This window comes from Manacus vitellinus, unplaced genomic scaffold, assembly GCF_001715985.3.
Source record: "Manacus vitellinus isolate BGI_N305 unplaced genomic scaffold, ASM171598v3 scaffold_8_pilon, whole genome shotgun sequence".
Lineage (NCBI taxonomy): Eukaryota > Metazoa > Chordata > Aves > Passeriformes > Pipridae > Manacus > Manacus vitellinus.
This window is the reverse complement of record NW_021940864.1, coordinates 20,401,423-20,428,302: the sequence shown is the minus strand read 5'-3', so window position 1 is coordinate 20,428,302 and position 26,880 is coordinate 20,401,423. Positions and strand designations below refer to the sequence as shown.

Here is a 26,880-nt window from a genome sequence, read left to right as displayed (position 1 = left end):
TGGGGTGGGTAGGAGAGTATCCATTAATGATCGTGTTTGGCTGCTCGCGGGGTTCATGCCCGAGATGTCGCGAAGATCTCTCAGGGTGTTTCTACATCACTGAAATTCCGAGCTGAAATTCGCTCCTACAATTGGTTTAAACTTCCTTCTCAGTGTATTTTGGCATACCCGATTTTATGTCCTCGCCTTGGAGGCAGAAGGCATACCTAGCGTACATCCCCCTGGAACAGCCTGCGTTTTTTTTGTGAGGGATGTCCCCTTTTCCCCCTGCCGCACCTTCCTGCCCAAGAATAACCGTGCGCTTGAGTGCGCAGCCACTGCATGCCCGGCTGGGGCTTGGGCTGGACCGGGACCCGCACCTAGACCGAGGGCAGGCAGGACACTTGGAGCAAGTCAGTGGCCCCGATTGATGCTGGTTGTGGAGCAAAAGGTTCAAGTCGTGAACTCAAGAAGAATTTGCGTTGGGTTGCTGATGAAGAAATGCGGGCTGTAGATTAATAAGAAGGACTTGATTTATTTTCAGTTGAAATTTAAAAGAGACCAAAATAGAGGAAGCAATTAATTTAGGACTTGCGTTACTGTAGATTGTTGTTATGTTTTAAAATAGGAAGAGATTTTATTATGAAATGCATAATGTAACAAATATGATCCTGATCTCTTACTTTCCTTTGAAAAATAATTGGGGGAGGGAGACAAAGAATGTTCCCGCAAATGAAATTCCTCACTCATAGACCATTATTTTCAGTTACAAATATATTGTAAGGATGTAACATTGTTCAGCAAAATGTAGAGGAAAAAAATCAGAAGGTTTAAGGCATGAAAATCTAAAGCTGAAAAATTCCTTAGATACACACTACTAGAAATCTTATAATCCATGTGCCATGGCTCAGATGTTTAGAGGAATGACAGAGATACCAAAAAAGGCATCGTGATACTCAGTGCAATTCTAGGAGCTGAATTTTCTCCTTCCCTACAGAAAAGGAAAGTGCATTTCTGGAAGCAAGAAGTGACAGATGTGGCATCTCAGCAGCTGGCTAAACATAAAAGCATGTATCAGCAGGTGATTACTGTTGGAAGGATTTATTTTTAAAGTGAAAGGCTTGAGCCTATTTTAGCGTTAGCTTTAAGATCTACTTGAGCTCTATGGCATATTAAAAATAGCCTTTCAGCAGAAACATTAAGAAAAGTAGGAGAAAACTCATATGTTCAAGACACTCCTTGCTTTGAACATTTGTTTTGTATTACAGCATACAGGGGAGAGGAACTGAGCAGGTTCTTCGGTGGAAGGATAGTACTGAAGGGAATGATTTTTCCTGGCTTCAGCATAGGCCAGCGGTATCTGGGAAGGAAACAATGGGGCCTATCTTCTCCTTAGATTAAAGATAATCACAGTTACTGTGCTCTTGTGCATCCACAGAGGTAAAAATCTGACTGCAGAAACTACCTCAGTGGTTCTGCTTCTCTTCTGTGATTGGTAAAGCCAGCCAGGATCACCAGGAGGTGGCCTGGGTGAATTTTAGAAAGGAAAGAGATGGATATCACCCTAAGAGGCAGCTCAGAGCCACTCTTTCCCTGAGGCAATGTGGCTCTGCACCATCCCTATTTAAATGCTGTGGCTAAATGTCACATCGACTTCAAAGAGGCGTCTAAAACTGTTCCAAACCACTTATATCAGCTTTACAGTAACCAACAGAAGCCACTGTTCATGGCAAAACATGTTTTGCTCTCAGCTTTTCATAATTGGGTATGGTGCTTTGGTTTATAGTCTTCTAAGCTAGGTGGCTCCTTATAGAAGAAATTCTGGTCCTCTGCCCAAGTCTTGAGAAATAGTTTGGGGCAGGAAAGGGAACTCACATTTAAAAACAAATTTCCCTTTGCCATGCGGAATTGCCACCAAGTTCTTCACTTCTTGTCAGTGAGGCTGTGTCCCAGGGGCTCAGCAATGCTCTCTGACCAGTTCTTCCTCCCATTCCTCACCCTAGTTGGCAGAATTGCTGTGGATTGGGTCACCTGGTGCCTGTTTGGCCTTTGATAATCATGCAAAACATCAAAAACAGGCTTTCACCCTCCTGCATGCAGATGTTACTGTTTTGGTAACAAACAATCAAGCAAAAGCATAATTTCTTTCCTCTTACAATGATCAAGCCAGAGTAAATGTATTTTCTCAAGATCTTCACCATTTTGTGGAGAGCTGGCTACCTCTTCTTCCCCCAGTGGTAAAACTGAACCAGTTGAGTGGTCTGTACCTAATAGCCATGGTATCCCCATGGGTAGAGCACTTACAGGAATGGCAGTATATCCTGTGTTTGTTAGTTTGTGTGATAGCAAGATGAATTTCCCTAATAAACTCAAGCCTGAACTTAAATGAGGATGTGGGAAGAATTGTGTTCAGACTGTTTTTAAATGATTTCCTCTCACTACAAAGCAGATCAGTTGCTAGCCAGGGAAAGCAGCTGGCTGGTGCTGAGGGAGGTAGAGCAGTGAGAGCGGGTTTGAAGCACCACATACAGAGTACAGGCTTTTGCAGGATGGCAGAATGAGTACAAGCTCAGGTAAACCTCGCGATGAAGAGACATACCTTTAGTGCTGCGTTAAAATAAGAAAGATTTCTGGATGACATTCATGCAGATAAACATTACCTACAGTATTTTACAATGTTATGCATTTACCTTCATAAGGTTATTGAGCAAAGATACTGATGCAGCTGGGAAGGTGACTCTAAACAGGAGCAGCTGGACCTGGCTGACAAGAAGACTAGCTTCCTCATAGTTCAAGGGTTAAATCAAGACCAGTAAAGCTTCAGAAAACACACTGCCAAGATATAATGAGATGATTACAAATGGATGGAGTTGGCCAGGATGACGAGATATATTTATACCTTTACTTAGGTTTCATTGACATTTACGGAATAAATAGTCAAGTATAGAAACAAACGTTGGTCTTATGGTATTGCCACTAGTTAAGTCCGCAAGAGTGCAGCTAGTAAGCAACTGAGAGTTTTCATTAGAGAGGCTAGGGAACTGCTGAATGTGTTTTGTTCCTTTTTGTGTTGTGTTTTTGTTTTTTTAAAGAGGGGAGATAAGCCATTTGCAGGCCATTTACGGGCTAAACCTACAGTCAAGTAGCACTTTTTAGTACCCGAAGATCTGAAAATGTGAAAGTGTTTTTTAAGTCCTCAAACTAAATTATATCTTCATGATCTTTGTAGCTTTTTATGCAGGACCATTTCGCTGAAATGTATATTTAGAACAAGTAATTTGAATTACTGTTATACTTACCTTTAAAATCATGAAAGTTGCACAATACTCTTAAAACTTGATGACTAGTATCACTTGAATGCCAGGGAGCCACATTAAGGGTTTCAACCCCCGCTGTGGGTGGTACAGCAACATACAACTTAACTATGCAAATGTTGTGTTCATACTGTTTACTTACACTGAATAATAGAAGAAAGCTCACCAAGTCTGATACACTGCTTTGATTTCTATCATAAAGGTCAACGGGGAACAAGTCAGATAAGAAATTAAATGGACTGATGCATTGAGTTACTGTGCTGGGGCTCATTCTGAATGAGCTAAGTGAACTTTTCTGTGGTTACCTGTAAACAGCAATTGACCTTCTGTAGAGATACAAGAGCTGATGGCGAGCTGAAACTAGGTATGACTTGCTTAGTCAAGTCTGCAAGCTTGTTTAGATGCATTTAGATGGCAGTTAATTTTTTCAAGTCATCTGAAGAGAACTTTCTAAAACTAAATACTGCTTCATGTCTTTGCCTAAAAGACCTAAAATAGTATTTTTTTTTCTTGTCCCTTTGAAATACCAGATGTTTCAAGTCCCTTTCTCACTGTTTTGCTGTAGGAATTTTATATGCATCTGAAGATTTGTGTTGTGCCTTAAACAAAGGAAACAGGTGTTGAGTCTTCATTCCATGTGGGGTTCTTCCTATTAGAATATTAGACACTACTATAAAAATAGTAAGTAAAAGCAAATTATTAGTCTGAAATTTCATTTTTTTCGAGTTGACTTAAGTCTGTACAGTATAACGTTTAAGTCAAGCAAACCAAAAACCCTAAAGCCTGTTATGCTGGAAAAAGCAAGTATTCATAAGTTGGAAAAAGCCTGCAGAAAATGGTGATACATATATAAGTGCATTATGGTCACGTTATTTCTCATAGCCCTCTTGCCTTAAACAGTATGTGGGGTGAATGAGGTGAGAAGTAGCAAAAAGAGAGGATCTGTTCGAAATTCTGGGCTAAAGCTGAAGGTCTTGCTCTGTCATAGACCTTTTGGGTGGTGCAGATGGTCAAAGAACCAAAGAATGATTGGACAAGTAATGTAATATAGTCTTGGGATTTTCTTACTTTGTGTTCTGTGACTTTGTAACTTCAGTGCTCTACATACAATATTCTAATTATGGGGTTCATAATTCTCAGTGATACTCTGCAAAGAAGATCAAAGGTGCTTTGCTGCTACCACAGTCAGCATCTATGAAGCTTTTCTCCTAAGTGGTTGTGAAACCAGCTTTCTAACCAGCAGAGTTCTCAGTCATCATCTTGACTAGGAGAAACCCTGATACCTGTAAGCACATGAGTAATAAGTCTTTAGTGAAGAAGGGGCACATGGATCTTGTTGTCTCGATAAACACTTTCTCTGTTCTATTCTATTAAAGCTCCTTATTGACTTTTAAGAAGGTGACTTTCTCAAGCCATATGACTGGGTCAGTTCCTGTGTAGTAGACGGGATTTTTTTGTGTGTTTGTTTTTTCTAGCACTTAAATGATGGACTAGTACCCAAGTGATGTACAGGAACTTAATGCCAGTGTTGCTGGGGATTTTTACTCCACATTTATGTTCTTACTCTTTTATTTTTTCCCATATTTAATTTATATCGTCAAGAAGTCATTCAAAAAGATTTTAAATTTTCCAAAAAATTAATACTTTAGTAATTTAGAACCTTAAAAAAATCCTTATGATACCAGAACAATTTTTTATATATTCTTTGTTGTAATACTTCCTAAATCTAACCTTTTAAATTGTATTAATCAAGATATTGTGATAAGAAACAAGTTCCATTCTTTATTCCTTCTTATGTGTATCTTCAATCCTACTTAAGTAAAACCTAAATGTATCTCTTTCGTGAAGGTCTACATATTTTTTAGAAACCTCTAACTTTACCTTTTTACCTCAGTTAATATGATTCATTGTATATTTTGATTTAGTTTGACTTTCATTCTGTTTATTCGTGAGATTGGGTAAATTAGATCTGCAGGCAAAGATTAGTCCAAAATGTGGTAGAGTTTAAGATGAATGTTTTGGTTTGCTTTTTCTCTCCCCTTTGCCATGCTTGAGATGCACACTATAAATATGCTGTCTTCTGTGTGACAACTACCATCTAGAAACAGCATCTTGTTCAGGCACTCTTGCTGCTGCTTTTAATGATTAATTCTCTAGGGGAATGGCCAATCAATTTTAATTTTTGGTCTTTTATTTTTGGATTATTTGATAAACTGTCTTTTGGGAACTAAAGCATAGTTTCAGTTTGGTTAAAATTTATTTCCAGAGAATGGTTAGGTCAGTCTTCTCAATATTCAGATTTCAAATGATAGCTTAATCAATTTGAATTTTATGAGCTCCCTGTCATTTGAAGCATTCATGTGACTCATTGGTTCTTAACCATGTTTCTGTAACCACAAAGAATAAAAACAAAAGCGTCTCTGACACTAAAAGCTGCACATGCCACAGTGAGGGTGAAGGAAAAAGATGATGCAGATTCTGCCCTTTGTAGTTTGATGTAAAGGTCAGCCATGCTATTTCTCCCCAGCTCTGTGGTCCCTGCAAAGGCACTCTTCTTTTTTTACCTTTTCCATGACTTGTCTATATTCATTTGTAAGATGGTATGTGGTTATGTGGTGTTTCTTTTCTTTTAAGGAAGTGTGGCTGCTAGAAATAATATTGTGGGTGAGCCCAATTTAAGGCTTGAAAAGCAGGAGAGCTAGATGATAAGTGAAAGAGGGACAAGGAAAGAACAGTGCCATTGATTTTCCTGCATGTCAGATGCAGCTCACATGTTTCTGCTCCAGATACGAAAGATCACTGCTCTTCATCAAGTTTAAGCTGATTCTTTGCTTGCTTGTGGCTCCTCTATTAGATGACCTCGGAATAATAACCATGGTTCATAAGATGATAAGATGTAGTGCATCTGGGGATCTCTTCTGCTTGGATGTTTAAAAACCAGATGGGAATATGGAAGTGAAGAATGGAGTAGCATGTCCATGCATAGGTTGCATATATGGCATACAGAACTGTACTTTACTTCAGTCCAAAGAGTTGGAATGGGAAGGTCAAATAGGAGGGAGGTGATGCTCATACCAGTAACAGTTCTGTTGTAAAGCTAAATATCCCCAAAAGATGCAACAAATGAAGAACTGTCTTCTGTGAGATTTTGTAGTTGTCATTTTATGTCTGCATAATTCTTAATATACCAGATATCTGGCTTGTGATTAGGGCTTTGATGCTACAGAAATACAGATTTATAGTAATACATTGCTCAATTTGATCATCTTGCCTGGAAGGCAACTGTAGCATCTAGTTGGTTTGATGAAAATCTTAAATGAGAAGGTTGGATTGTTACTGTTATCATATCTGTCTAACTTGTTTCTTATTAATAATATGCAAAGTAATCAGTGGTACAGAGAAGTCGTGCAGCCTGAATAGAGAATCTGTTGGTAGGAACAAGATAGTGGACTGAGCAGACCAGTAATTTGTATGGCAACTGCTCTGTTCTGTATGTCCCTTCCCCACTTGCACGGTATGATTTTAGTGGAAAGGGAGGCTATCTTCTTGTGGTTTTACCTCTATGTACCTTCAGGCATGATGAATACCCATCTCAGCCTCCAGAGTCTTTTAGATAAGATCCCCTGAGGTCAACAGCAAAGACAACAAAGTAATCCATTTTAAGACAGTGGGCTGTACAGCTCTCTTAAAAATACATACTTCTAGTCCTGAAGAAGAAGAGTTACAATAGCAAGAATCCAAGAAGGTTATGAATCTGTAGGAGTTCATAAAGGAGTGAGGACAAAAATAAAACCTACTTCTTGAAACAGACAATCAAGTGATTTATGCTGTGGACAGTTCTCAGGTTTTTGTCTGAGAATTAATTTCACTTTTAGTTGGAGTAGTTCTTTTACCTCGAGACTGCAACCATGCCTCTACTTTGGCAGAGGAATATACATTGTAAATAAGATATTTTGTGACATGGTATAATATTTGGATTCCTGAAATATGCCCTGACAGGTGTATAGGAGGAAGAGACAGGAGTAGCATCTAATGAAGCAGCAACAGAAAAGTTGGAAGCTTTTTGACACTGCCTTTGGTATGAATAGTATATCCATTCAAGTGTAAATCTTTTCAGTGTATTCAGGTAATCTCTGAAAATACAAATATATAATCTGCAAGGAAAGAAGCAGGCTTCAATGCCCAAATGAATAATCTAAACATGAAAATAACTTCTATTGCTAAATTCCAGCTAATTTTCAGGCATCAAACCTGCTTACATGTCTTTGTTCATTGCATCTACCCTTCCCCACTTCCACTGTTTTCCGTCTCCTGGTTCCGCATTCCTAGTTTTTATGCAAAGGTTCTGTCCTTCCTCTGAAATTGGGTTGGTGGCTATTCCCACCTGTTGAGTTGTTTGTGGGAGTAGAGCAATGTAAGTTATAGGGGTGGTATTTTTAATAGAGAGGATTTTTGAAAATTCTAGGTGGCAGACACCACCAGAGTCTTGTAAAAATGATATAGTTTAACACCTTAAAATTACCTGTCTTGGTGATTCACAGTGACAGGAGAAGACACATTCCCAGGTACAACTTTTAAGGTCAGGACTAGCTTTAAAAGTACAGAAGTGCTAGAACTTGTTAACAATGCTGCAGATTTTGGTGGGTGGTGTATCCATAGGAGTAAAGGGCATTATGGTAAAGCAGGGGAGTAGGAATACATAATTTAATTCTGTATTGTCTTGTTAGAGAAACAGTTTAAAAACTTTGGTTAAAATTCTTCCACCTCTTTATAATCCTCGTAATAAGCAAACAGATTGCTGCAGAATGAGGATAGTAAATGTTGGCTTGAATAGCAATGTCTGATATTTATAAACAACTCTGAAAATGAGCTTTAAAATAGAAGCTTTCAAGACATCTGAAGAGTAGGTGGACATGTTAAAAAGGCATCATCTAAGAAACTGTGTATATTCTCTCTGTAATAAATCAGTGTGGTATCTGCGGAAGTAGGAGCAGCTGTCTGTGTATGTACATATGTGTACATTAAAGATCCTCTACTGAAATGGGAACAGATGATTTTTCAGGTGCTCTGACTCTGTTCTTTCAGTCCATCTGGTGAGATAGCTGTAGTTTGTAGTTTTTGGATAAATATCCTGGAAGTACAAATGTGATCCCAAAGTCAAGTTTTACAGTAGTAACAATATATGGGAGATGTGGCTTGAAAAGAAATTACAGTTATATTGTCAAATTCAAGAACTATTTCAATTTCTCTTGACTAAAAGTAAATGAAGCCACATGGAATTTTTTTCATTGTGCTTTTCTTCAGAACCAAGTATCTGAAGTTGGACATGGACCAATACCCTTGTTAGAAAGCTGTACTTTAAAATGTTAAGTTTTTCCTGTTCATTTTGAATAGGCTAAGTCGCTGTGAAATGTGTGCCCTTCTGCTTGCATGTCAGAGGAGAAACAGCTTTTAAAGTTTCCAGATCTCAAACTGTTCATGGCAGTTTCACAGGAAAGAATTTATTTGGTTCTCCATGCAGGATTTGAAGTAGTGTCAAACACAGATATCTGATTTTTTTGTCTTTTATTTCTATTTTTTGCTGAAAGATGAGAACTTTACAAACATAACATTTTGGATGAGAGCTCCATTTTATAACTTCCAGGAGATTTGCCCTTTCAACCTTCATAATCATGTTGATGGCCAAGAAAACACAATCTGTGGACAGAAAGGCTCTAAAAATTTAGTATGCCTTTCCCTAGATAAAAATGCTTTTCATTTAATTTTTAAAAGAAATGCCATGAATTTAGGGGAAAATACTTCATATCTTGAATGATAAAAGCCAGAGCAGACTATTGGGAACTTGTCTATGACAAGCTATAGGCCTTTCCTGAGTTGTTACCCAGTTCTGTGTCAATATGATTCTTGGCTCTGCCACAGCTGTTTGAATTAGATAATGGTCAGTTCTTTGAAAAAAAGAACAAAATAACAAAGATTCAAAGAAATCGCTCTGTTCCTCTCATTTCCATTATCTACCTATTGATTTTTCTCTCCTGCCCCTGATCCTCAGTCTTCCAGTGCAGATCATCTTAGGGTGGTTTCTCCAACAGAAACAGATGAATCGAAAGCAGAGAGTTTAAGAGCATCCACTGGCAATGCAGGCCACAAGTCCTGATGCCTACAGAAGAAAAAGCTACAACCTATCTTTGTAACGTTAGTCTGACTTGGGAGTGACAGTACCTTTTAGAGGACTCCAATGGGCAGAAACTCGTATGAAATCAGGCATATTAAGCTGGTGTATAAGAAGTCATAATTGATCTACTGTGAAATTCCATGACAGGGAAAAAAGAGTTTTCTTTTAATTTTCAGTGGATGTACTGGGCAGAAAGAGGAGCTGTGTATATTGCAAGTTGTACAGACCTATCCTTCCACTGCTGATGGAGCAGTTTGTATCTTGTCATCTATTTTGTAAAGCGAGAGTTTTGATTCAGATCATCTGATTTGCAGTAGTTACAGCTTCCAGTAATTACACTGATTCAAATACTACTGAAAGAGAGAAAGAGAAAAAAAGATGTATACTAAGTGACTTTAAAGACAATTCATCTCGATTGTTTTTAAAGGTATCAAAAAGTGGCTGATCAAGGAGACTATTTCCAGGTACAAAGCAAATGACAGAATTTCAGTGGAAAGCCCAAGAAGAATATTTTGGTATCTGGAAAAAACACTTAAGAAAATTTTCTGTATCTTCTGCATAAGAAAGGTCACTAGCAAGAATTATTAAGGGAGTTTAAATATTTATTAAGCTTAATCAAGTTCTAAAGCAGCACTCAGTTTGTCTGTTGGATAGTAAGTCACTGGGGATGTAACAGTCCAAATGCAAGGCAGATTAACAGTCTCTCTGAATTTTTCAGATATTCACAATTATTTGTTTTTAAAATTGAGATTTCACTTTAAGATGTAATGCTCTTTCAGCCCCTACTCGTACCTTAAGTGAAATTGCCTGCCTTGTTTCAGACAGTCTGAAACACTCACCTTGGGAGGCGTGAACTTAATCAGGACCCATTAACCTGGGAACCTGGTGACTATAAAAAAGGTAACTGTTCTACTGCAAGATGCTAATGTGTTGTATTTGGAGAGTTTTAGTTTACTGACTAGGTGCAGATTTTTTTTGTTTGTTTTCATTGTTGTTTGAACTTTTTTTCTCTTCCCAATGCTAAATTGTCTTTGCCTTCCCACTTTTGTTCTCTAAAGTGAATGGCTTATGGTCTTTTCAGGAATGGGAAGAGTTTAACAGCAGTGTCTATGGCTGGATTTTTGTTTAAGAAGATATATATATGATTCGAATTACTGTAGGATAAACCATATTTAATACTCTGTGTTGTAAGAGAACTTAAACCAACAATATTAAAATCCCATTTTCCTCAAGTATGTGGTTTAACTTAAGAAGCCTGTGACTGTAACTTAAGAAGCTATAGGGGTGTTGATGAACTACTTCTAACATTGATCTTTGTAGCTGTTGGTGAACAATTTAATAATTTCCTCTAGTAAGGATTTCCTTGGGCTCTGAGGAAGGAGCCCAATTATGCTGCCCCGCTGCTTCTGCAGCCAGAAGGAGCATACCTCTAGTGAACCCAGGCCAGTGCCCATGTACAGAGGGAAAGAAGGAATGCCAGTTTGGTAATATCTTCCTTCTAGGAGTTACTGTACATGTCTTTTGCTGGGACTGTATTTCAAAGTGTTTTGATTATGATATTTCTATTCCTTCCCGTGTGAGCTGTATCCAGAGAGTCTATGGAACAGGCCCTATATTATCCATTAATTTCTTAGGGTCCAGTACTGAAGCAGCAACACTGAGATGCTGATGCCCTCCTTGGATGCAAGTTCCCTATTAAATTTCTGGAGTGTACTGTCTCTGGGCTCTTCTGTAATTCAGGGAGGTAAAGTTTGTTGCTTCCCTGTGTTTCTGCAAAGGCTATCTCTGTAAAACAGTACAGACTTTTACAAGAGAAGAGAGCCCCACACTGTGCCTTAAGTTAATGCAATCCTGATGCATTGTTACAGTGTTATATGCTATGGGTTTTTTTCGGGATATGGTTTGCAGTCAGGACAAGGCAATTGACCTTGATTTCTGTTCCTTTGTCTACACTAAGAAAATCCGGAATACCTGGCCACTTACTTCTGTGGCTTGGATTCTGACCATCTTTACAGTGGTTTTGTTTTCTGAGTTGGTATTTGGTGGGGGTTTTTTGTTGTTGCTGTAGTAGTGTTTTATTTCCCTAGCTGTTATTTTCCCCCTGCCCCCCAAGTGTTTGAGCAGAATTTTTTGTCTGCACTGTAAGTGTCTGTCCTGGGCTCTACAACATGTCATCTTTTCTTAAATTTTTGAAGGATGGTAAACCACACTAAGCTCCCATGTCTTGAATTCTAATGGCAAGAGCCATTAGAAATTTGCTTTAAATAGCCTGTGGTAAAGGTAGAATTTCATCTTACCTACTTATTAAAGGATTAAATAAATAAACATGCCCTTTACTTAGGAAAGTAGGAATTATGTTTTTATTTTTCTGCCTAACCCCCTCTGCTTTCCATACCAGTTGTATGAATTGGTGTGTGAAAGACTTGCAGCATGTGGTAACGGCTCCTTCTTGGTCAATAGGAGGTGCATCCATGCCCAAAGGGATCACTTGCACCTCATTTCTGTGCTGTTAAGAGTTGTATAAACAAAACATGTGACAACCAAACAGAGCTATAGCTGTCTAGCAGCGTCACAACGCAGTATAAGGCCTTGGTATAGTATCCTCTGTTTCAAAACCAGCTTCTCTCAACTCTGAAGTAATTACTGCAGCCTGGATAAAGTATAGGCTCAATATATTTACTGAGTTGGTTTAGTCAGACCTAAACATAACTTTTGCCTTGTGCAACAGATTGATTCTCCTACCTGTCCCTCAGTATTCAGTATCATGTGAGGAGTGAAATGTCTGAGATTACTAAAAGGTAAGCTGAGGTATTAATAAAATGCCTAGTGGTTGTTAAATTTGGATTGAATTTGGCTGTCAGGCACCTGGCATAGGTCTCCTCAGTATCCTGAAAGTGGAATGCCACTGCTGACCAGTCTTAATTTTATAGACAATGGTTTTGGCAATGGATTATGTATTTAATGGTCAACTTCAGGATCTCTCTGCCTTTTGATCTCCCTTGTTGGGAGTGGCTGGTACTGAAGAGCACGTTTAGCAGTTACTTGGCCTTTATAAAAGAGAGTGAAAGGGACCTGCAACTGTAGGGCTCTCTTTCTGAGGTAGGAGGGAGGGGAAGGAATTGTCTTGTTGAATTAGATGATCTTAAAGGTCTTTTCCGATGATTCTATCTGGTCCTGTGAGGGCTGCAGAGAGGTGCAGCTGGCTGTTGGCATCTTTGTTACCTAATGTCTAGCCTAGTTTCTGTTGCAATATATGATTAATTTTGAGGTTTCCATTAATGTGGGTTTTGGAACAAATTAAATGTGACCGAGATGCCAACAAGGATCTGAAATTTGTTTTCTGCTGAAGAGCTCTTTACACAAATGAACACCAATTTACATCATTAAGCGCACACTTCACTCAGGCTGCCCAACAGGATGGAACACTGAGATAGAAATTGCCTCTTGCAGTGCTTTTCTTATAAGGTGACAGCCACTTAAGCCCAGCTAGTGCTTTGGCCCATGTTGGGTTCTTTTACTGCCTTTCTGGGGAGGAGGTAGTTGTTTTATAGCAGTCTGAGTTGGGTGTGATCCTCTTCAAAAGGTCTTTGTATCTTGTATTTCTTTAGATACTAACACTTGGATATTCGCCTCTCCCTAGGCACCCCAAGGATTTACAGTGTTCTAGAGGTGCATGAGAGAGTTTGTTCAGTTAGGAGAATTCATCTTAAAAAGTTGTAACTTGTTTCTCTCAACAAACGCAAGTTGTTGTTTTGGTTGGTGTTGTGCCACTGTGTTTGTCAGTGTCGATTTATACCAAGCTTTAAATAGGATACTCTGCAACGAGTTTGTTTTCTGGTAGTTTGTAATCCTTTCAGGCTGGCTAACATTAACGAGAGGCAGCATTACTGTGGCTGGCTTTCTTTTGATCATGCACAGCCCTAGTCAGGAAATGGGTGAGGAGCGTGAGTCATGATTACATTACCCTAGTGTGACTGCCTACTAGGAGTTTTCTTTTTGCCGCCAATACGCTTTCCCTTGACACTACTTCTGAGAACAAAATGACCATTTTGGAGCACTTTGAAATATTGACCTTTGAACAGAGAGATTTATGTTCTCTTGCAGTTTCAAGGCAAAGTTCTAAGCAGGAGCCCCTGCAGAGTGCAGAGTGAAAACGAATGTCTGCAAAATGCTTTTCCAGAAATCTGCAAAGGACAGGACTTGACTTGCAGTACAGTAGATCTGCTTGGGTTCGTTGGATACAACATGCTTCCCTGACCCATTTAATTATTCTGTCATGTTGCCTACACATGCAAGCTCAAGGGCCAGTCTTGTCTTATACAGAGGCTGTCGTCTCGCTCACCATTTGGCTTAAGCTGTGTCTTAGAGCTCTACTTATCTCTTGAAATATGGCTGCAGTAATGGGAAGATAGGTGCTGAGTACTGGCTGAGGTAAAACCCTGAGTGTTGAGAAGGTAGCTTTAGTGGGATTTGAGACAGCAGTATTTTGGACAGTTTAGTTAAATACAGGGGTTTAGAATTTGAAAGAAATAACAGCTGCTAATCAGTAAACTAGCTTTAGCACTGAATTGCCACTGTGCCACTCTGAATGTTCAGAAAGTACACTTCTGCACAAGTGCTGAGTATATTAATTTCTTTCAAATTAAACTGATTAACTCTGTCAGGTTTTAGGAGCAGTATGTGAAATATGACTACTGGCACAGAGAGTGAATGCACTCTGATACTACTTGATATATTGCAAGAAAAAAGAAGTCTGATCAATTGAGTACAAGCAACTCAAGTTAGCAGAACAGAAAGTCTGTGGCAGAGATCTCAGGAGGAAGTGGGGACCCCTGCACTGCTGTCCAGTGTGATGTGTCCCTGCCAGCTGGGGCATGTTGCAGGTGTCACTGACATGCTGCAGAGCAGCACCACATTATGACATGTCTTCCAGTTGTCGCTTATTCCTCCAGATACTTAACTCTGCTCAAACAGTGCTTTCAAATAGTGGAATTGTTTTGTTAGAAGTATAATATAAACTCACAATGAAGATGTAATTTCTGGATTTTACCTTTTGTTTCATCTAAGGATGATAAACCAGTTACTTTAGTTGTATTAATAATCTACTTGGAATTGGATATAGATAACCAAATTTTAGAAGCCTTATTTACTTCATGATTTTAGTCTCATTTCTTTAAAAGGGTATGACTTGGACTAAAAAAGAAATTCAGTGAAGATTTTTGTTATCCACTGAGACATTTCCTTTCTTCCACCTACCCCAGCTCCTTTTTCTATATAATAAAACAAATAAGCCCTATGTGACTTTATATTTTTCTGTAGCTTTATACCTCTACCTCATTGTTAGCCTTTGCATATAGAGGGCTCTCTGGCCTTTGAATTTGTTTTAAAACTAGTTTATCAGACACTTTAAGTGGTCAATACTTATTTAAAGTGAAACACTTTGAGAATTGAATAATAGACTGGTGATTATGATATTCCTATGTCACTTGTGTGTTTCAAGGAGATGATAAGGAATATTTGACTTAGAGATGAAGGGTATTTGAAAATTGGAGGTGGGGAGTTCAGGGTAGGGTTTTGTGGGTTTGGTTGTTGGGGGATTTTTTATTGGAATCTTGCAAGATCCTTTTATGTTAGATTGCCTTTTGTTAAGATGCTTTCCATAAAATAGTAATAATAACTATAGTTAGAAAAACTTCATTTCAATATGACAGCAGTTTTGGGAACCCTAAGGCAGAAACAAGTGGAGCTACAAAGCCATTTTTGCATCAGAAGTGCGTAAAACCTGAATATGAATCCGTGGACACTTTTTCCTTGCAGAAGAGTTGGTTAAGGATTGCCCATCCCTTCTACCAGAACTCCTTTTTTTTTTTTAAGAGTGATGTTTCAAGAGTCAGCTGAGCTATTGAAATGACTTGGTGCAGCTGAAAGTAGCAATCTCACTCCTAGCCTTGTGATTTTACACCCCTTTCCTAGTTAGTTTTCACCCAGTTCTGTGTACTGAGCTGGCCTATGAGGGGTCAAGCATGTGCACACAGTAGGGGGGAAGGGGAGAATGCCTTTCTGGCAGCAGCTCTCTTGAAGCATTGCCATCAGGCACTCTGCAGCTGTTGGTAAGCCTGTACTGTAAACTGAGTCAGTGGGGAGAACTGCTGCTGTGACCAGTTTGCGGTGTGGCTTGTAGGTCTGTCTGCCCGCAGAGGGTACAAGGAACTGCAGTGCAGAACCAGGAACCAGCAGCGAGGAGTGAGGAATCCGGAGTGGGAACTTCTTAAACCGGCTTTGAGAGCAGAGTTGGGCTGGGGAACTACACCTTCTGTGTTAAGAGAAAGCCATCTATGCTAACCTGCTCAGAATTACAAAGGGTGTGTAGTGTGGATTTGTTAATCCACTTAAAGTGATCTGAGTGCTGGCTGACATCAAAAGGGGCAACACTGCCTTCTTCAGTCCATATCTTCCCAAGTTCTTCCACATGGCAATATCAGCACTTACATGAACATGCCTTGAGTTGTGTCAGGCAGCTGCTTTGGCTAAAAAATGTTCCTTTCTTCTCTCTGAGCAGATGAGATTTCAACCAGAGCAGTCTTTTAGGTGGCACATAGGCTCAGGTTATAGGGTTTGGGGTTTTTTTTTGTCAAATTTCAGTGTTTTTCCCTATGGCCTAAGAAAATGGATGGGCAAGTTTTTAGGCCTGTCCGCCTTGTGGCTTATGAGTTCATGATTCCCAGCTATTTGCTCATCTGGTCTGTGACTTAGTAGGAGGAAATGTGTGACTGTGCTTCAGTGAACAGTCTGTCTGATGCAGCATAACCTCACCTACACTGGCTGCGTTAGTTAACGTGCCAGACTTTGTACTGACATACACCTATGTGTAAATCTGCATGGTTTTGAAAGCCAATGAACTATATGGTATTAAATCCATATTTATGAATGTACCAGCCTACAAAGCTAAGAAGAAAGTAATAAAGAGGGACCTGTTTCAGTCTGTGGAGCTGAACAACAAATTACAGTGAGGTCATTAAATCCCTGTCTCTGGAGAAGAAAAGAAAAGAAAGAAAGGTTTTTATTGTTCTAGAAAAGATGCTAATATTTCAAAGCTCAAAGCAAACTGTGACTGAAACCTGTTGGAAGGTGAAAAAAGTTACTTGACTAAAAAAAAGGAATTATTTAAGATATTGTAATGACTGGTCAAAAGCACAACTGCAAAAACAGACTCTATAAGGCATTTGATTTAATATTGCATCACAACCAGATTTTTAAAATGTTAGTCCTCTGGAATGCCAACAAAGCATGTCTTAAAAACATTTAGAATCTTAGAATAAATGTCAGAAATAAGTCAGCATCAAAGAGGGATGCATTTCTACTGAAACAATCTTTTTATACTGCATTGAGCTGCATAATATTTTTATGAGCAGCCTGCTAATAAATACAAAATTATTGCAGTACAAATTTGCAACTGGTGGACATTGGTGAAGAAATATATTGATGAGGAAGATGGAGAAAGCTCAACTGATTTATTGATTCACAACCTGAGCACATTCACATAAAATGTTTTCTTTTTCTGAAGAATTGCATTGCTTTTTATCCTAAAGAATAGAAATCCAGTTTATTTTCTGGAGAATGATAGTTTGGAAAGCCTTTTTATTTTTTTCCTTTTTTGTTTGTTTGTTTGTTTGTTTATTCTAGTTTTATGGGGGGATTTTTGTTACTGTTCCTAAGGAATAGAGTCTTACTTGACAGTGTAATTTGAGCACTACCACTGGCTGTGCTGGCAAAATTTGTCAATTAGATTAATATATGTGTATATTCATCCTAAAAAAATGGAATGAGAATGCTGACTCTAAACGGATAAAATCTAAAGGATAACAAATTCTTGTTTGGCCATTGTAGTTTATTCTGCTTGGAGAACTTGTTATGCCAGCACAAGAAAGAATTCTGAAATGGTTGGTCATATAATGCTGCCCTGTATATACAGGAAAATTCCTGTTGTAAGATGGTGAGAATAAAAGCAGAAATATGATCTTGTTTATAAACAAAGCAGTGATGATGGGAAGAAAGAAGTGATTTTTATCTTGTATATGCTGTTAGGGAGAAGGGTTTTGAAATCTTGTTACTAATTCTGATCTGCTCGGAAAAGGATGTTGGAAAATTGGAGGTGGTTCAAAAGAGAGGGAGGGAGAGATGTATCTGAAGGCTTAAAATTACTCCCCCACTATAACCACATGAGGAATTTCCCCTGTTCACTTCGATCAAAAAGGATGACTGAGAAACAACTTGGTTAGTATTCAAGTTCCTTAACAAGGCTGAAGGTTTCTGTTTGATAAAGGGCCTTTGTAATCTCACAGACTGATAAAAGACAAAACAATAACTGGAGACGGGGGCCAGTTGCTCAAATTAGACGTTTTTCTTCCTTTTTTTCCAAACCAGGTTGGCTTTCCTTTGTTTGTTTTTTTTTTTTTCTTACAAGCTAAAATGAAAATTCTTTAATAGATGAATTACTTAATTGATTTCAATATAATGTACAAGTACTTCAGTGGTTTAAAGTTAGTGGTCGTCTTCCGTGGTTAATACGATTTACTCCAGCTCAATCTATTTGAAAGTGTACTAGGCAGGGAAAAGCGACAAAATTTAAAGGTATCAACAATTAAAAATCATTTCTGGAACTTGTTTTTTCTTTATTTGTGAATGTAGGTTTTAGGGGTGGGAAAAAGAGGAGGATACTGGAGAAATGGAAGATACCTGGAGAGAAAGACACTGTATGCAACCTATCCCTGTCTGTGCTTACACTTAATGGCAATTAACACTTCTTCAGGTGGACTGCTCACAGCTGGTATACTATTGTCTTTGATTTACATGGAAAAAAAGAGTTTTATAGCAAGGGAAATGAAAATGTATTCTTTCATGATTTTTCTTACAATTCACTTTCCCTTCCAAAGACAACTAATGAATTAGTCACTTTACAGGTTTTTTTTAATTATTTCTCCCCAACTGGTGTACCTCTGAGGTTGCCCAAGCCTTCCTTGTTATTCTTAAATGTATCTGTAGTACGGAGCATATTCACATTTTCTTACCCCTGAGCAGAATTTAAGCTGTTTCAAGTAGCTGTACCTTGGAGTATTTAGCCAGTAATAATCTGGAAGGATATATTGAGTGGAACTCTGCAGGGCTATCTTCCATCTCTGCTACTACACAATATTTTCATGAATGAATGGAATGTATGCTTATTACATCAACAGATGATGCTAAACTAGTATGTTGCAGAGGTCAAGATTATATTTCCAAGTGATCCTGACCATTTGAGGTGTTTGAAGTTAGTAGAATGCAATGCAGTGAGTGCGAAGACTTTGCCCTAGTAGGGCATAACCAAGAAAAAGATACAGAATATCCAGCTAGACAACAGTTATTCACTAAAGCAGCTAGGTTTTTAGTGGACCACAAATGAAACATAAGCCAACAGTATTGTGATGCTGAAAGTAAAATGCGGAGAAAGAGAGAAATTGAGGTGTCAGCTTGAAAGTTGTCTTTGCTTTTGAGCATATTTAAAGAAGAATTTGAGCTTAGGGGAGGAAGACCAGAAAAGGAGGTTAGAGCGAAGAAGCTCTCCGGGTTTCAGAAAACATGCCCTATATTGAAAAAGTAAAATACTTATGTTATTCAATCTGAAGAAGAAAAGGCTGAAAGGAGATGTAGAAGGCATAAAATAATTAATTGTATTAACCAGGACCCAGATTGGAGCAGGGGAGACTTTAGGTGCATCTTCTTTGATGACTGACCTCTGTGAAGTAAATGAACGTATGCAGTCTGCATGTACAGGGAATTTTAAGAGAAAGGTGGACAAACGTCTTCACAAGTAGCACAAGGCATCTGTATCTTTTCAGGACAATGGAGAAATTAATGAGCTGCATCCTCTTGACCTGTGCTTCTGTAGCTTTGGGAAAGATTTGGAATTGTTTTTTCCTTCATTTTTTAAAAATGTGTATGATAACAGGATAAAATAGGTTAGATTTGATCTAGGAAAGTCTGGTGAATGCAATTTGAGAGAACTGAAGTGCAATTAGCCTGATTGTTTTTATAGAATAATTAAAACTAGTTTTTATAAAGTAATTAAATCTGTAGCTTTAGTCAGGTGCAAATTCTTTGATAAAAGAGAAGCAAAGAGTCCAGGACTTCTAATCTGATCGGGCAAGTTGACTTTAATACAGATGAATTCAAAGGGCCTCTTATAAACAGTCTGGAGAGAGAAGTGTTACCACCTGATTTGGTTAAAGCTACTCAGAAGGTGGTGGCTCTATAAGCAGAGAGGTGATGGCCTGGTCTAGAAGTGGACAGACTTGTGGTCTCATCTTCAGAGTCTGATAGTTGATATGGACACCTAATTCCACAGGAATGTGAGAGGTAAGCCTTGTAGTACATTATCTGCTGCTTTTCTTGTACCTGAGGACTTGGTTAGGCTGGGAGTTTGTGTTGCGGCATTCAGGAGTTGTGACTTCATGAGTTCAGGCCCTTTTATAAAACTTGTAAAAACATGTTTCACACTGATGTTGTTTCAGGCATAGTGAAAGTAACAGCGTTGACAAAGGATACTCGAACAGTTCACATACTGAAAGCTACTGGTAGCTAAAGCCTAAAATAAAGGAAGCCCTCAAGCCTGATTCTTCTACACTTGCAGATACTTCAGCACATAGGAAAGTTGCAGCAGCTTATTGTGTAGTTTGTATCTGTCTTTTGCTATGTTACTGCATTTTCATTTTGTTATTTAAATAATGTACAGACTCTTGTTTTCTCCTACTGACTTGCTCCACAAGATAATTCAATGCTATTTGAAATTATGCTTTGGAAAGGAGTTTCTCCAAAGTTCACGTTCTTCTAGTCAGCGATGTGTAAGGCAGAGCCCTTGCTAGGGATTGCCCTGTAGAAAGCCCATAGGCTTCCCAGCACAAACAGTTGCTTCTGGCTCTGCTCTGTGGAAATGTGATTTTCTTTCTGTCATTTCTTTGCTTAGGACACTGCTTAAGGATCTGGGTCTCTTAGGATAAATAAAAATCTGCACTTTGACCCTTATTTGTCTCTGGCTTTGCAAGCTTAGCTGTTGAGATATTTGCTGATAGTCTGTCCTTTTAAAATGGACTGTGGAATAAACTAAGGCATCCATGGAAAGCATTGAGCTGTGTAGAAGGTGATGATTGCTGAGTGGACAGAAGGAGGATTGAGAAGTACCTCTAAAAATATTAGTCTTTACTAAGTTACCAAGCAAAACACTTAAATGAGAGTGTGAAGTGATAGGAATGAAAATGAGAAAGTGTTATAGCCAAACTAAAACTTTAATTTTCACTGGCCTGAAATTTCTCTGGTTTGGCTCATACTTGGATCTTGTTAGGAGAGGGATATCTTTTGAACCAGAAGAAAAATCCTTTCATGTTGTTTTCTCTTAAATTAAGGTCTTCCACCATAGGCTGGCAGTCCAGGATTGTAGACTTGGTTTTCTGGTAATTTCTTATTCAGCTTTCCAGTTTGGCTATATAATCAGTTACTGAGCTGAAATTAGTTAAAACAGAGACTCTTTTAGCAGTAAGATCAGAAAAAGGTCTCCTTTAAGACAAGATCAACTTTACTGTATGGCCTGGTATTAAGATTGCAGTGTGATCCGTCCCTTCTCTTAGCCCATGTGTACTTGTGATTCCATTAAATCTTGTTGAATGCAGGGAATGTGTTAAGGTTCCTGTGAAAATTTTGTTGACTAGTTTTGCAGGATTTGAACTGGAGGCTTAGTCTTGTTAAGCTTTTCTTCATTTGCCAAAGTTTGATTTATATTTTTTTTCTTAATAAAAAGCCTATATGTATTGATATAGGTTCTTCCTTATTTAGTTGTAAATGAAATATGAATAACAATAGTATTTCAGCTAAGTGACTATTTCCAGATTTATGATATATTTCAGTTGTTCGAAGTAGCTTAAAATCTGTACTCCTTTGGGCAGTAGTTGACAAAGAGGATAGGTATGCAGAAACAAAATACAGTTGCTGTGAAACCTATGTTATATTGTGCATGGAAAGCCTGTCCATTGAGGAGAGAACCCTTTTATTTACAGAGCGTAATTTGCAGATTTCCAGTACAGTGGCTAGTGAAAACTGCAGCAAGGGTAGCCTTTGTCTTCAGCAGAGAAAACAGTGCTTGCACTAAGCATATAATTGTGCAAGTTCCTGTCTTCAAATGCAAAACCTCTTGCACTGGCCAAATGGAAGGCAAGGCCTTCACAATTAAAGAGAGAGATTATAATTCTGTATAGAGAGAGATTATAATTCTTGATAGCAGAGTCTCTTGCAGCATCCTCTGAGGTAGTGTGGTTTTACACTGCCCCTTACTGGGGCTCTCTTGTAGCGCAAGAACTAAAGGAGATCTGGATGCCCAAAAGTTTGCCCTACCTACAGAGTTTTGGCATTTTTTTCCTCCTAAAGTATGAGCTAAATAAAATAAAGTGCTTTTCTTGTATGTCAGAATGGTCTATTAACACTAAAGTTATTTTACGCTTTATTTTTAATATTTCCTCATGTTCACATATTTCACTGTGTCCTTCAGGGTTTCTTTAAATCTCCTTGTGGAGTTCAGTAATAATGGTATTTGATACACATTCAAACTGGTGGAAGCCATGGAAGCTTTGAATGAACTAGGATTTGTCTTTCATTTTTAAACTAGTGACCCACAAGCATGGCTTTGAACCTCATTGATGCTACATTGCCATTCATTCCAGATTAAAACATCTGAAAGAATGAGGAATCAGAATGAGAGAATTTGACCTGTTATTTCTGTGAAGTGAGATAGAGCTGAGTTCACTAGATGAACATAAAACAACCTCATAGTTTGTCTTTGCTTGATAATAGTTTTCTCTCTAGAGTTGAGGATATTTTGTTTAGCTAAATGGGTTGCTTGGGCAGAACAATTATAAGAGGGAGAAACAATGCAGTAAATGTTACAGATTAAAACTCCGAGGTAACTGACTTGATTCATTAGTTCTGTTCCCTTCGAATGTGGCACAAGTAGTGGTCTTAGGAGTTACTTTTGTATCTTGTAGTACTGACATGGAGTTAAGTTGGCGAAGTTTTGGAATGTAATGTGAATCTCCTAGTATTCTGTAAGCCCTAATGAAGTACCATTTTGTTGTGTAAAAGGAAGCTTTGAAGGGCTTCTAATTGATTGATGTGATCAATTATATTTTCAAAATTGATCTTAAAAGTATAAAATGCCCTCAGAAATTATTGAGCATTGAGCTTATTTTGTATTTCAACTTTCATCTGTTTACATCTGATATATTTGGCAGGAGGGAGGGCTTTTCAGTGTTATCTGAAGTGCAGTAGATATCTGGTGGGAATCAAAAAACCAAAACACTAACCTGGCTAGATTCCCAGCTCCCCTTGTGATGCACAGTTAAGTACCCCACTGTAGGAACTAATTACTTGGGTTAAAGGATTTGTGAAAATGCTTAAGTACTTCTTGACAATCTGGGTGTATAACCATACAGTACTAAGTTTTTAAAACTGGTGATGGTTACTGGGCTTAATTTGATGAAGGGAAATATCTACCAGGGCATGGATAAAAGGCAGCAAAAGTAACTCTCGTTGCAGAGGGCTTCCCTTCACTTACAGTATAGAGCAGTCTTTCTGCAAGCTCCTTTACAGAGTGAGGATGGCAATGGACAAAGTGTGGGGGATTTGTAGCTGAGCATTCTGATGAGGAGGAGTGATCTGTGGTGCTTGGGTTTAATAGAGGAAAGTATAAAAATGGAGAAAAAATGCATTTATTCTGAGATTGCTCGGGGGTCAGGAACTGGTACTGTAAGGGAGAAATACACTGTTAAAGATTAACGAAGAGTGTTTTTCCATAACTTGCTGACCCAATAGCCTGTTAGCCCTTGTTAGCTCTATCAGGTTTCTCAAAGACCACGTTCTAATAGGACAACATGGTTTGCAAACACTGTTTCTTTTGGTTGCACAGAGCAACTCTGAGGCACTGCGGCCTCATGGCCTGCATAATTTGTGGGCTAGGCTATAACTGCTCTGAAGCATTTATGTAGTCTAAAGATTGTAGTCACAAGAATCAGTCTCTTCTAAGACATCTGCATTTGGATGTTCCTAATGAATTGTAAAGACCTGGACTAGCTCTTTTTTAAAGTACCTAAAACTACCCGTTTAAATGGACACAATTGTCAGAAATGTTGTTGGTGACAGTTTGTGAGAGTTCCAGCACTAAATGGGGGTATCTGAAGTTATCTGATTCAAGGGGGTCTACTCCATTTCCAAAATGGTTACCTGAATGACTCTGCCACTCTTCCTAGACCTACCAAAAAACTTAACATTGTTGAATGTTAAAAATGTGTTTCTGGATGTGCTCTCAAAGGCTAGCATTTTGAATGCCAGAATAAGGAGAAGATGAATTGTGCTCAGCAACTGTGTCTAAAAAACTCTGACTTCAAAAAAAGCTATGAAGTCAGAGAAAGGTTAGCTAGCCCATGTTAATCTAAACTCTTTTATCCTGCCTAATGAAGGGAAGCAACATCATAAAAGCTAATCCGCAGACTGGAACTGTCAGTACCATTACTAATTTCAGGTTTTGCTAAAAAAAAAACCTGAATGAATTAATGATAACCTGATTTTTTTTATCCCATGCAGGTTTCCTCAAGTTCTGGAAGCAGCAGGGCGTTTGATTGCTTACTGACCCTGAAACTTGTGCTCTACCTTGCAAAGAGCTGAAGTGGGAGATATTCACCTTTACATACTCCGCAGTTCTCTGTATTAGAAGAAAGAGCCTTTATGTGCAAAAGTAGTTCAAGATGATGATGTAACACTGATAAAGCTGAAGCTCTTCCGAGAGTAACTGACTTTCTAAGAGGCTTCTCCCTCCCCACCCCTCTTTTTTTTTTTTTTTAAATAACTACTTCTCTCAGAGTCTACAACCAAGATGCCAGCCAAGACACCCATCTACTTGAAAGCTGCTAACAATAAGAAAGGGAAGAAATTCAAACTAAGGGATATCTTATCTCCTGATATGATCAGTCCACCACTTGGAGATTTTCGTCACACCATACACATTGGAAAAGAGGGACAACACGATGTTTTTGGAGACATCTCCTTTCTGCAGGGCAACTATGAGCTTTTGCCTGGAAATGAAGGTGAAACCAGAGTTAGCCAGTCTGGTCTCCACAATGAATTCTTAAGGGCAAACAGCACTTCTGAATCCATGTTTACAGAAACTCCATCACCAGTGCTCAAAAATGCTATTTCCCTTCCTGCCATTGGTGGTTCTCAAGCCCTTACTTTGCCCTTATTGTCACCAGTGACATTTAGTTCAAAGCAAGAATCCATCAGGTCATCGAGAAATCCTAGGCTTAGCTGTGAGCCAGTAATAGAAGAAAAATTGCAGGAGAAAAGTAAACAGATGGAGGATGGAGAAACATACAAAGATGACATATGGGAGCAAAATGGTTCTTCGTCGCATTTTACCAATAGTAGCGACAGTCACTCATCCAGTTTTTCTGAACGATGCACTGATTGGCAAACAGTTGATTTATTTGATGACAGTCGGCTTTCATGTGAACTAACCAAGACAAAGACTAAGTCAGAAGAATCCCTCTCAGATCTTGCGGGCTCTCTTCTCTCACTACAACTTGACTTGGGGCCTTCACTTTTGGATGAGGTCCTCAATGTAATGGACAAGAATAAATCTTAGAACTGGTACTCCCTTGCTTCTTTATAAGTGATTCACTTAAAAACAAACAAACAAAAAAGACCGTAGTTCAAAAGTAGATACTTAAAAAATCAGCTGTATTTGCAGTTGTTTGACGGGTTTTCTAAAAATATTCTTAAAATACTATTTTTTTACCTATTGTTTTTCATGATTTTTACTACAATAAATTCTCATATCAGGAAGGTGAATTTGAATAGACATTTTCAGCAAACATAAAATGTTTTGAAGTACCAGTATTAATGATCAGAAACTTAAGAAACAGAGTTTGAGGATGATACTGATTGTGACATTTGGTTAGTTCACTTCTACGGGCTTCTGAATATGGGAGAATCTCTAAGCGTCAGAAAGGAGACTGATATTAATTATTCACTTTTATAAATTATTACAACATCACTTTACGTGTAGGCCTCTTTCTAGAACCTTGGGTTTGATAGTGTTTTTCTTCATTTTCCATAGTACCATTTCTGTTATAAATTCACCATAACTACTTTCTTGGTCTTATACTACCACCTTATATTCAGATATGAACAGTTTGAAGGCTTTTTCAGCTTGGACACCTGGTCCAGAGTCTCAGCTGCTTTAAATGAGTATGCACAAATTTACACAAGCTGAGGCTTGGGCCTGACACTGTATATGAAATGATACGTTGTAAACAGTGACACATGCAAGATATTATGGTTAAATTATTTTAAAAGTTGATATATATTTTCTATATGCATATTGGCTTTTTACTGCAGGGCCTACACATCCAGTATCTCATCAAAATAGTTGCTTGGCATTATTGGTGCTCTTCTGAAAAGTGTATATTTGTGTGTTTGAAAAGAAATACGTATTGATACTCCTGCTTTTTTCTTCATTTATTTCCACAACATGCTTAAACTCGCAGCTGATTATTTTAATTTTTGAAGAAGGCACTGGTTATTCACAATGCTTGTGATGTGTGCTGCAACAGCTAATGTTTTGGGAAATGTGGATCCTTCAATTACAGTACCTACATGGATTGCATAAATATCTTGTGCAATACAATAAAAAACCCTTTAAATTGCTATGTCTTTGTGATTCACTACATGGCTTCACCACAACACAAAGTTTTGTTTTCTGCTGTAATGAAACAGACTACTTGCAGAAATACGAGACCAAGGGGCACATCAATTCTACTATCTGAATTCAATTGACTTCTCCAATTCAGTTTAGTTCCTGAGATTTCAAGGGCAAACTCCAAGGAGAGTATATCTGTATATCCCAGACCCTCTGGTATATACGCTGATTTTAAGCAACTGGAGATAGGAGAGTAATACTTTGGTCCCAATGAAGTTAATGGCAGACTTCCAGCAGCTTTCACTAAAGTCTTTAGGTAAAATCCCAATGCAATTTGGAGACTGTTCTTTGTTAGATAACCATATTTATCTGCATCTTCCTATCAGAACTTGTAAGTCACAGATAATTTAAGATATATTTATCCTTAAAATTTTGAGAGAGTCAATGCCAACTAAAAACATTCCTTCAGCATGTTTTAGGAACACAGTCATTGCCCATGTTTCTGGTTAAATGCATTTATTATTGTAGCTGCATGTCTCATTGGTGCACAGTCTCCCATATTTTTCCTGTAAATGAGATGTAGAATATCCAAGAACTGTGTTAAGATAATGTTTAATTACCTTCACCTTCATATTCTGTCTGTA

General features: G+C 38.3%; 1 protein-coding gene across 2 annotated transcripts; it reads left to right on the top strand.

Annotated features, from left to right (window-relative positions):
- Positions 1–3,867: 3,867 nt before the first annotated feature.
- On the top strand, positions 3,868–26,246 carry CDC42EP3 (CDC42 effector protein 3). Of its 2 annotated transcripts, none has more exons than XM_029965151.1 (2): positions 3,868–3,974; positions 24,124–26,246. In XM_029965151.1, exon 2 carries the CDS (start codon positions 24,413–24,415, stop codon positions 25,178–25,180), a length of 768 nt encoding a protein of 255 aa, XP_029821011.1. In that variant the 5' UTR covers positions 3,868–3,974; positions 24,124–24,412; the 3' UTR covers positions 25,181–26,246. The 2 variants fall into 2 exon arrangements, with proteins under 2 accessions (XP_029821011.1, XP_017940839.1); XM_018085350.1 differs by lacking the exon at positions 3,868–3,974 and adding an exon at positions 4,551–4,578.
- The last annotated feature ends 634 nt before the right edge of the window (positions 26,247–26,880 follow it).